The sequence below is a fragment of the Loa loa genome (assembly GCF_000183805.2).
Source record: "Loa loa unplaced genomic scaffold supercont3.195, whole genome shotgun sequence".
Lineage (NCBI taxonomy): Eukaryota > Metazoa > Nematoda > Chromadorea > Rhabditida > Onchocercidae > Loa > Loa loa.
In genome coordinates this window covers 21,059-32,872 of record NW_018108375.1, presented here as the reverse complement: position 1 = coordinate 32,872, position 11,814 = coordinate 21,059, and the positions used below count along the sequence as shown (strand labels likewise).

Genomic DNA, 11,814 nt, shown 5'->3' with positions numbered 1-11,814 from the left:
ATTTGGAGTAAATTTATGAAATCGTTTGTAAAGTGTTTAGATGAATAATTCGTAAGAAAAAATGAAAAGACTTCAATTCAATTATATAAATTATTTTGTTTTGTATTAAATGTCTTTGAATATCATGAAAAGAAATCAAAGTTTGGACGGAAAAAGATTGGATTAATTCATAAAATTGTATTGGATTAATTAAGATTGCATTAATACATTCCAAAAAAAAAAAGTTTAATGAAAAGTATCTATTCCATTTTATACTTCTTATAAATTAATTAAATGTTAATAAGACTGTATTATTTCGTTGCAGTTTTCTTTTTTTTAATTGACATTCTTCTCGAAATGACTTTTTCTTGAAATGATTTTTTTTTTAATCATGTAAAAAAAAAAGAAAATTTGATGGAACGTAATGTGATGGTGATTTCGTATCATGCATGCATTGAAGACAGTAATACATTAACATTTGGCCGGCATTGACCCCTGATGAAGTCAACCATTTTGGTCATCATTTTTCCCGATTATTTTCAGTAAAGCAAAAGTTATATTTTTCAAACCTTGAAAAATTATATTTTTAATAAGGCTTTTTATTTGCAAGAATATACGATAATTTCAACTTTACTGGTCAACAAAATTTTCAGAAATCTGATAACACTAGCAATTAATTATTAGCAGCATATAAATATCAAATTTTGTTTAATTTTAATTTTAAATTCCAAAATTTGAAATAATTAGATGTATCAAGATTTACTTTGACTAAAATAATTAAATATACAATGAAATTTTCAGGAAGGAGGTGATACAGGAGGTGATGATGCATTAAGTGCTAGTGACAATAGTAAAAGAGAAGGTGGCTATAAATCACTTGAAAAAATTTGCTTACCACCATTGTATCATCGGGATGGCACATCGTTTACACCTGTATCATCACAACGACAAGATTACATTGAGGTATTAATTAGCTGTAAATGATTAAAACGTGTTCTTCAATTTTTTTAACGCATAATTCATTCTATTCATAAAAATTTCATTAAATTATTTGTGAATTTAATTTTATTTCTTCGATGAAATTACAAATTAGAAGTTATTATTAACAGTAATTATTCCCTTAATTGGGGATATTTCTTTTTTCAAGAAAGAAAAATTCAAACATAAGATTGATATGTTTTATATTAATTTATTCATTCATTCATTCTATCTTAACTTACTAACATTGCTAACTTTTGTAATTTCCAACCATTCCTATCAATTTTCAATTACTTTAATATCCTTTAATTCACATTAGCTATTTGGTAATATTATTTCAACAACTGTAATGAATTCATGAAAATTTATTTTACAATTATATATTGAAAGTAATTATTATGCAGGAACCGGAATCAGAAACTTCCTCATCATCAAATCGGAAAAATAGCACGGATAAAGCATTGGTACGACGAATTACGAACGAATTACAAGTAGCAAAGTTAGAGAAGGAAAAAATTAAAGCAAATGGTGATACTGTCAAAGTTGAATCAAAAATCAGTAAGCTTTATTTAAATATTTAAAACATTTCTTTGAATGAATATAATTATTCCCTTAAAACATTCCAAAATTTTTTAAAATTCATTTTCTAGTACCTTATTCCGTGATATACCTGTTCATTAGCATTTCAATCAAATTGACTTTTATTTATATATTTGGATAGAATAATCTATCCTCCTCTCTCGTCCCCCGTGATATAATTGATCCTGATTAACTGTTTTCATGGTTACATTCTTTTAATCGATATAAACAAAGGAAGAATATTTACTTTTGTTATCTCCTTCTTTTTTTTTTGCTTTTTCTCCAATTCGTTATCATTAAAAAAAATTTTATCCGTAAAATTTCTAAACTCGTTTATTTTTCATATTCATATTCATCGCCTTACCGTATCATTAAAATGATGATTGGGAATTTTTTTTTTTTAAAAGACGAATTAAAATAAATGAAGCAAATAGAATGAGTGATAGATAATAAACTATTTCGAGATATCAAAAAAAAAAAAGGAAAAAATTCTTTTTTCTTTTAAATAACTTAAAGAAAAATAAAAATGCATCACAAGAATGCAAAAATTATTTATCATTTTGCTAACAGATTTCATTTATTTTTTGGGTCACATTGATAAATTAACGCTGTAATGAAACCGAAAATTTTGGCGATTAAAAAAAAATTTATTTTTTAAAAATTGTTAGTTTTAATTTTTAAACTGTGTCAATGTGAAATCAAGATTTTTTTTCTTTTCCATAAGAAAATGCATTTATTTATTTACTTATTTATTTTTTCTTTCTTTTTTTCTTTTTTTAATCCAATTTGTCAAGGCCATTAATTTTCGGCAGCAACGCTTTTGAAATTCCTTTACCTTTTCCTTTTTTTCCTTTTTTTTTCCTCTCGATAAAGGCAAATATCCGCGGGGTGGGAGTGAAGAGAACATGAAGGAGAAGGAGGTGGAGGAAAGATGTTGGTTTTTCTCGGGTTTTATTTGTACTTCCGAACATTACAAGTAAAATTTGACCGGTCTAAGAGTGTACTCTGATTGTTTCTACAAATATAATGCAGCTTGCTATTAGTAAGCCAGGAATTCTTATATCGGAAAAGGATTGCAAGCTTACCAAATGCATTATTGTAAAGCATGATATTTCTGGAACTAAGATGAAAGGTAATACTTATTGATTAAAGTTTTTTGATTTAAAATTAATCTAATTTTTTTTTTTTTTTTAATAACAGTAAGAGTTATGGTTGAAAGAGAAAAAGAAAAGATTTTAGAAGAAAGACCAGTCTATAAGATGTATGCGTTCCGGTTTGTTGAAGCTGGCCTTCGTCGAGCGCTTTGGTACTTTGGCCGATCATTACCAACTAAAAAAGCCTTATTTCTGGTATTTATCATCCGTTATTTATTCATTTTCTTCTTACATTCAAATTATTTATATCAAATTGTTTCTTCTTTCTCTAAATTTTACTATTATAATAATTAATTGTGTTGATTTTATCCATTATGCCAGCATTATCTTTTAGTGTCTTCCGATTACATTTGTATTACTATCATTGATTGGACCTATAGTACATCGTCAACGGATGAATCTCTCATTACCTTTTGATACATTTGTTTCCTGTTCCAATGACCATTATCCAGCATCTGGACATAACAATCTTCGCTTGACCACACGTGGTATTCTGTCTTTTAATGGTTCCAATCCAGCATATAACGTTATTAGACGTAATTCACCAGCTGAATTTGCTATAATTATGCGATCAAAGTGAGAATTTACTATATTTGCTGATAATAAATTTCCTCTTTTCGTCCTTATTTGTGGACGAAATTTTATTTTTCCTTCATATAAATAATATTTTCTGGCTTCATATTTTCCGATAAGTTGCATTTCTTTCCAGAAATTATGCTTCAATCGTTACCGAAAACTCGATGAATTCATTCAGAAAATTAAGTTATTCAGTAAAATCAATTATTGTCAATTACGAACGGATGAATTTAACGGTTACATTAAAGCATAATTATACGAGTTTTTATTGCCAAAGAAAATTTGAATGAACTTCTGAATTGACAATTTGATCGAAAATTCCGAAATTTTAAAAATCGTAACTAAACAGTAAATTCACAAAGCATTTTATCAATTATATTGCTGAAACTATATTGTTCTTCTATGCTGAGAAAGTTTTAAGTGATAAATTGAATAAAGAATGAGTAGGACGAAAATTATTCACATTGATTTAAAACCTTAAATCAATTTATCATCATAATTATCAGTTTTATCAAGCCACTTAATCCAATAATAGAAGCTTTTGAACGCTTGATATCATATTAACATTAGCTTTATGTGGTATTTTATCAATGATAACATTACTCTGTTCAGTTCATCATTCGTTAGATTCGAATTATTTGATGTTGGCCATTTAGCTTCTTTTTTTTATGCTCAATGAAAAATTTTCAAATTACAAATTTTGTTACATATTGCCAAATTATAGTTATTCTTTTAGCGACAAAAAAATTAAAAATGTTAACTTTTAAAAAAATAGAATAGATATATTTTTACGATTTCATTCTCATTCATTCATACATTTATCATTATGTAGTGGCCGGAAATGTGTCATGATACATGCACCGGAAAAGATGATCCTATACAGCAAATTCTGGAAAGTGACCCAAAAATTACACTTACTTATCCGGAAACAATCATTTCACCCAAAAGTAGTGGAAATCTGACACGCTTATTTCTTGGACTTGCCATTGGTGGTAAGTATAAATTGTTTGTTTTAATTTTTGACCAATATTATGTTTTAGCATTAATGAAAAGTTGCGCATTGCAGCTTTAGAAATAACTCCAGAATTACTAAAATTAAAAAGTTTTGAATTTTGTCTGAAAAATAAAAAAAAGCAGAAGAAGCAATTTCGACTACAAATCAGTTTTTGTTTTATTTATTTTCATAGCTTAAGTGATTCTAGTTTCAATGTTTGGATTACAGCAAACTAGAAAATTTTAAATTCCTTATGAAATTTTTTACAAAAGATTTTTTATAGAAAAAATTTAAAATTTTCAAAATTTAAAATTTTTTATAAAATTTTCTATGGAAAATTTTTTTATATAAATATAATTTTCTATAGAAAATTTAAAGTTTTAAAATTTCTAAAAAATAAAAATTTACAATTAAATTGAAAAAAACTCCTGTGCGCTTATCTGTATAAATTCTTTCTCTAGAAAGCTTTCTTTTTTTCTTTGTCGTGCTTATTATGCATATAATTACAGGTGTGGAGACAGACGCAGATGGTGTTGTCACATATGCACGATCGTTAAGGACAAATTTTAAACTCAAGGAAAATTTCCGTTCAGAAATTCTGGACGAATTTTCCAAACAATTTGTCAGAAAGGTTATCATTTGTTCATTTGTTCTAATAGTAATCATTTATGTTTCAAAAAATTTGAATAAAACTGACGTGAAGATAACGACATCTAGTAAGTTCAAAGCTCTGTCGCATATGTTGATTGGCCAAACCAGCTAACAGTCGTATTCTATTATTAGCAAAATGTGTCATTGCACATGATATATGACATCATTCTGTAAGAAATGGAGCCATAGATGTAATTAGTGTGATGGTCACTCACATGACCATCTGATGGTTACACACATCCAACACTGTTGTAGCAATTTCTTTTTTTTTTTAATATTTTGAGGTTTAATTTACAATTTGCGATGAATACTATGAATTTGCCGAACTAATTTATGACATTTACATTTCTTTAAGAGGAATAATTTGACATTCTGTTTTAAAATTATTTCCAAGAATTTAGTTAATTCACTTTATTTTTGTCAAAATTTATGCTTATTTTTTATTTTATTAACAACAGGAAAAAGAAAATGGTGTAAATATGAAACTGATCAATGAAATTAAATGAAATAAATATAAAATAGTAGGAGGAGGTCAGTTTACTTGACCTTTTAAGATTTTCATCAATAAAACAAAAAAGTGCGATCGATAATTGCAGATGAATGAGGAACGAGAAGAGATAGAAAAGACCTTAGATGTCGATATCAGCTGGTGGTCATATCGTGAGTTCGTGCATGAAGTTATTTTTGGATTAGAAACTATGCATTACTTGCTAATTGCATCTGCAGCTATTCTTGTGCTTGCATGCTTGGTTGCAAGTTTTGGTGCAAATGGTTATCAGGTGATCAATTTTTTAAAACAATGCTCAAAACAGAAATGAAAAATGAAACAGAACAAAATGGTCAAGCTAATTGTAATCCACAAATTTAGCATTCCTTTTTTCTTCTCTTACATTTTTATCCGTTTTCAAGTTTCATATAAATGCTAAAATTAATTTATACTACAAAATTAACACTTTGCTATAACAAATGCATCGATTGTTATTGTATTCTGTCTCTCCACACATTTCACTTAACATTTAAAAAGTTTATCGTATTTCATATATTCCACATATATAGTAGTTGTAAAAAAATTAATTTAATCGTTTTGCAAAATAATTTTTCATTCTTTTTCTTTTAATTTTGTCATATTTATCTGTCTGTCCACATGATTTAGCATTAAATTAATTCATCGAAAATTTTTAACTTCAATTTTTGGCTTTTTTCCATGCGTAATTTTTTTTCTGTTGAATTTCTTTAAAATTACATAAAACATTTTCTTACAGAAAAAAAACGAAAATTGAAATGAAACGAAAATTTCATTACGTCCCGTTTGCAATATGCCAGCAATGATCTTTTTTTTGTTCTCACTTTTTGTTTTGCAAAATAAAAATTAGGAAATTTTTTTCAACCTATTAGCAGTGTTAAGTGTTAATTTCGAAAATTTTTTTGCGAATAAAATTCTACAAAATATTTTCTATTTGAGAAAATAATCCAAATGATGGCCTTATTTTTTATTTTTATTTTTTCCGTTATAATTTCATAGCAGTAATATCTATTTTTTTTCCTTTTTTTTCAAACGCATATCATTAGTTATTCCAGTTTTGTTACAGAGCAAACCGGTTCTGGGATTAGTAATTGGTGTTATTTTGATCGTTTCTTGTCTGGCCGGTTTTTTTGTTCAACTTACTGGAGTGGGATATGTCAATGCGATTGTCTTCCCAATCTTCTTCATCCTTATCGGTATTACTTGAAATTTTTCAAAATTTGAATTATTTATTTGGCAAAAGCATTTTTCCGTTTTGATAAAATAACAATTAATGAAAGTTAAGCATAAATAATCTAATAAAACGATCGATAATGAAGAAGAACTGTTTCCGTATATTGGATCGTTTAAGCGGATTTAAGGTTAAGCTTAATAAAAAATTAATGTGGCGACAACAAAAGAAAAAAGAAAAAGTAAAGGCAATCATTATATCACCTACGATATGCAAATTTGATATCCTAATTACTTTGTTAATCTATTACTATTTAAGTTACTAAAAGCTTTGGCAAGGCGTAATAATAACAGAGAAGTGGCTCAAAATAAAAAAAAAAAAAAAACGAAATTTTGAGGTATTGGAATACTAATGCTTTTCACGCTGGAAGATACATGGTCGAAGTATTCAAATGTCGCATGTGATCCAGTCGAAAAATTATCGCTAATCCTAAGTTGGGATGCTCCATGTACTACAATCACCGCATTTATTATCATCGTTTCATTCGGTTAATACTTGCTTTATCTTATACTGACACTGATAAAGTTATTATTTTTAAAATGAATTTTAAGAATTTCATCGAATAATTTTTAAACTGTTGAATTATTATTATAATACTAAAAGGATGCAGTTAAAAATAAACAAAATTGAAGGAATTAGGAATAAATAATTACTGCTAATTACAGTTGATAAGATTAAAGTAAGAATCTAATTTGGACAATTCAATTATAGTACAAATGACGAATTTTTTGCAAGGGTCATAAAAATGTTTAGGTATATGATATCATTATGATTTTATGATAGCTTGAAATAATCCTATAATATTTAAATCCAAATTAACGTCCTATTTTGGATTAATTTTTATTTATTTTCGAAAATAAAAAAGATTTTTTGAATACTTCTTGGAAATTTAACGAATCGAATTGATATGATAGTACCAAATGTAATTGAAAAATGCCGGAATAATAATCATCAAAAGTTGGAGGCAATATTAGAAAATTCCAATAGATTATTAAAATAGATTCTAATAAAAGATTATTGGAATGATTGTTGTAAAATTATTATCGTTTGCTAATAAGCATACTTGCTGCATTTCGAAACATTTTTTTATGAATTTAATAATAAATTGAAAAGTTTTAAATATTCAAAACTTTCTTGTAATTCCCATAACTTTCCTGTTTCTCTTTTTTTTTGCTTATCTGAGTTCTGATAATCTGAAGAAGGGAAAGAAATAAGAAAAATTTAATGTTTGCATTGTTATTTGCCTATTACTATTTGGGATTTGCTATTTGCTATTTGCATGATCACAAATATTAATTTTTGAGGCCCAATAGATCAAGCAAAATGGGAATTCATCTTTTATTTGTGTCCTAATTAATTAACTAAATTTGTGCGATAAATAAGTCAATTAATTGACGGTTTGCATAAATTAGAATTAATTAATTAATCATTTATATAAACTCAAAAAAAATGAATTGTGTTCGAATTTATTGCTACCCAAAATTCAATTATTATCAGAAAACTTTGTTTTTGTTTTTTTGTTTCTAATCTCTTTGAAGTTTCCATTCACTAACAAGCTTTTTTTACCTATATTCCACATTCTCATTTCACTGTGTAGAAAGAAACCGGTAATTAACTGCAATTCTCTCTAAACTATACAGTTTTATAATTCACAATGATTGTTAGCATTGGTTCAATTGAAGTGATAAAACTGAAAAATAATTTGCATAACCTTAATGTTGGCTTAATGATCCTTTTACTAAAAAAAAAAAAAACGAAATCTTGCTGCAGACCAATCCGTTTAATTAATTAAATCTCTAATTTGAAGCAATATTTTTTCAGTTCAATCAGAAATACCTGAAAATATTAATTACTATTTACATTTTATATCTTATTTGCTCTACCATTGTATTAGGATGTGAAAGTGAATGAAGAAATATACAAGAATGATTCCCGAATGATAAGTAATAGAGAAATTGAATTGGAAAACCACTAATAATACAAACGTCCTCCTTAATTTACATTTTATAATTAATTATGAAGCATTAGAATATTTCATTAATTAAAAAGTAAAAATGGAAAAATAATCGAATTATTTCAGCGGTAATCGGTTCAACGACAAAAAGTCCCTACTTGCAATACATGTCATTTGTGTTAGCAGCTGGTGTCGCCGTTTTACTCATCTTTGCTCTTCTCTTTTTCACCGTATTTCTGTATATCGCGGGTCGCCGTGAAACCAAAGGTGTCAAGTGGTACCAGTGCTTTCGGTCCGGTGATACACATTTTGCTCGTAAGTTTTGAAAAAAAAAATGAAATAATCGAAATTTGAAATTTTTTTGGTACATTTGAAAATTATGAAATCAAACGAAGAATAAAAAAGTGCCAATTTTTCCTCTTTTTATTTGACCTTATTGCATCAATTGTTGCTATTACAATAATTAAGAACATTATCATTATCATTACCATTATCTGTTGTCATTATTGGTAAAGAATTATTATCCTATCCATAAACATCCAATGCAATATTTTGAACCATTACGAAAGAAAAAAAAATTTTAATCGATACTGTTATTAGTGAGATTATTACTTAGCTGATAACATATCTTACAGATAAGGCAAGAGAGGAAAAAGGAAATAAAAACACTGGAAGAAATTATTGCTTATCATAGAAGTAGACCATTTAAAATTGTTGAAATTTGAAATTGAAGTATTCATTTGTTTTTGAAAATATCTTCATTTTCTGTTAAGGCCAACTTTTTTAATCTTCGAGCTCAAATTTAAGCACAAAGAGAAATGAAAAAAACTATAAAAATAATTTTTTTTTATCAATCATTATTCAATTCGTTTATACCTTATCCTATAAATGATTGCTACTGCAATACTGAATGATGAAATTAATGAAATTATTTCCAAATTAAGAAAAATGATATGAAAATTATTTGGAATTTAATTTAATATCATTTTTAACATTATTATTGTTATTATTACAGCTCGAACAATCAATGAATTCAGTGATTCAAGTATTGAAATGCTTCATGAAAAGCTCATTGATACTAAGCCATCATTTTCGAGAGCTACTGCGGCGGCAATGGCTAATTCATATCTTCGTTGTCCGGTTGCATTCATTTTTGCCATCTATTTGGTGCTTGCTTTTTGGGGATGCAAAGATGTTCGGTAATGAGAAAAAATAAAGAATAAATAAATTGTTTGAAAATTTTCACTTGACAAATTAAGATTTGTAAAATTAAGATTTAAATTTTGAAATCAACTTTAATCTGAATTTTATTTCAATAATAATATGAAATTGTTGATAATATGAAATGGATAATCAATTATTTCAATTAATTAGTTGATTCATTAACAACAATGGAAAAAAATTTTTATTAATTTGTTTAAGAATAGATCTGAAGGAGGAATATTTCCTGTCACAAGAAAGTGAATCACGGAAATTTATTGATAATTATCGTATTGAATTTGGACAATATGAAGATTTTCTTGAATTAATATTCGATGAACCAATCGATTATCTTGATCCACATCGAAAAGATGAAATCCTTGCCATACTAGAATGGCCTATCGTATGCTCTTTTAATTCCAAAAATGAATAAATTTTATTCCATTTAACAATTTTAGTTTTATTACTTGTATATGCATATGTTGTTTGCTAATAATTATTATTTAAAAAGAAAGTAACAATTAACAAAGTCACGTTCAGATTTCGATTGTCACGTATGAGTAGTATTTTTTGGCTCTCTACTTTCCGAATTTCTGACATATCACGTTAATGTTTATTATTGTCCGGAATATCGTGTATATTTTTTTTCCAGCAAAATCAGTTAGCAACAAAGTCAGTGAGTTGGTTGAAAGATTTTGTGCGATTCGAAAGTACAACTATCTATGATATAAATCCGGTAAGTTATTAATTGAAGCTATTTCATTAATTCAAGTATTTCAAGTTTCTTTAGTTATTAATTCAAATATTTCTAAGTACTCAAAGTTCAAATACTTATTTCAGTCTTTTTTATTCTTACTTTTCAAACACTTGTATTTTGTCAAATCTAACTTGAAACAAGCTTAACAATGTTTATTAAATCAGAAAAGTCGTTCAAACTTCATCTTTTTTCTAAATTTTTAAAGTCAAAACTTTTTTTTCAAAATTTTCTTATATGAAAATTTTTCTTTTGGAACTTCCATCAATGCTGCAATAAAAATAATTGTTAAGACTATTTAATCACAAATAATGTGTACCATTTGATTTGATAAAACAGCTAATTTCTAATTTCAACTTATTTTCAAATACTTCAAATTCATATATAACTAGTTTAAAAAAAAGCAATTTTAGTCCTAAATTACTTGTCTTGGTTTTAAATTAATAATTTCATTAGATTAGATATGATTACGATTGCATTACAAGATAGAAGTTCGATTGTTTCTCATTGTTCGACCTAACTTATCACTACTGATAGCGCAATTATCATAATTCAGAATCCATCATATTAAGTTATTTGGTTATGCTTTTATATGCAACAATAGTTTTCCTAAAAATATATTTGCATAACTAATTCGAATTTTTCTTTTCCTTTCATTATTCAAAATATTTCTTTTTCTTTAATTTTAAATCAAACAATATTTCCTTTCTTTAAGGATACATTTGTGCCAGTTATTGGTATTGTTTTTTTGACTGCTGAAAATTACAAAAAATATCGGAATGATATAATTTTTGACAAATTTCAAACACGGATCGTTGGATCGAGGATGTACATTGAATTAACAGCTAAAGGTGTTCAAGACAGGTCAGTTAATATTTGCAAATTTTTTTTCCTTACAATTCTTTCAGTAGAAAAAAGCTTTGCTATAATAATAATAGTAGTAATATTGTCAATTTCAGATTGTTTGTAATTGATGAATTATTGAATAAGGCTCGTTCAGCTGGTATATCAATGTTTGTGAAGACACCGTTTGTCTTTGCCATTCAACATGATTTACAGGTAGGTAAGGTATATTGCATGCCCAACAATTTCATTTAAATGCAAATTTTATGGTTCGAGAAAAATTTCCTGCTTATAGCAATGGCCGTTGTTTATATGCTGATATCATGGTATATATATATATATATATATATATATATATATATATATATATATATATATATATATATATATATATATAT

The 11,814-nt window shown here is 26.6% G+C and overlaps 3 protein-coding genes across 3 annotated transcripts in view; all 3 read left to right on the top strand.

Annotated features, from left to right (window-relative positions):
* Positions 1 to 393: 393 nt before the first annotated feature.
* On the top strand, positions 394 to 1,538 carry LOAG_08787 (hypothetical protein; the record flags this gene model as incomplete). Its single annotated transcript, XM_020447800.1, has 3 exons — positions 394 to 411; positions 781 to 942; positions 1,362 to 1,538. 3 exons carry the CDS (start codon positions 394 to 396, stop codon positions 1,536 to 1,538), a joined length of 357 nt encoding a protein of 118 aa, XP_020302007.1.
* Positions 1,539 to 2,562: 1,024 nt separating this feature from the next.
* On the top strand, positions 2,563 to 3,270 carry LOAG_08786 (hypothetical protein; the record flags this gene model as incomplete). Its single annotated transcript, XM_003144316.1, has 3 exons — positions 2,563 to 2,668; positions 2,776 to 2,885; positions 3,025 to 3,270. 3 exons carry the CDS (start codon positions 2,563 to 2,565, stop codon positions 3,268 to 3,270), a joined length of 462 nt encoding a protein of 153 aa, XP_003144364.1.
* An 837-nt stretch (positions 3,271 to 4,107) lies between these two features.
* Positions 4,108 to 11,814, top strand: part of LOAG_18100 (hypothetical protein) — a gene marked incomplete at both ends in the record, with an annotated part of 11,970 nt that continues 4,263 nt past the window's right edge. Inside the window, 11 exons of the mRNA XM_020450768.1 lie at positions 4,108 to 4,258; positions 4,770 to 4,891; positions 5,508 to 5,690; positions 6,501 to 6,630; positions 7,003 to 7,152; positions 8,746 to 8,934; positions 9,635 to 9,818; positions 10,042 to 10,222; positions 10,472 to 10,555; positions 11,289 to 11,437; positions 11,533 to 11,632. Coding sequence (XP_020305514.1) covers positions 4,108 to 4,258; positions 4,770 to 4,891; positions 5,508 to 5,690; positions 6,501 to 6,630; positions 7,003 to 7,152; positions 8,746 to 8,934; positions 9,635 to 9,818; positions 10,042 to 10,222; positions 10,472 to 10,555; positions 11,289 to 11,437; positions 11,533 to 11,632 — 1,623 coding nt within the window. The remainder of the gene's footprint in view (positions 4,259 to 4,769; positions 4,892 to 5,507; positions 5,691 to 6,500; positions 6,631 to 7,002; positions 7,153 to 8,745; positions 8,935 to 9,634; positions 9,819 to 10,041; positions 10,223 to 10,471; positions 10,556 to 11,288; positions 11,438 to 11,532; positions 11,633 to 11,814) is intronic.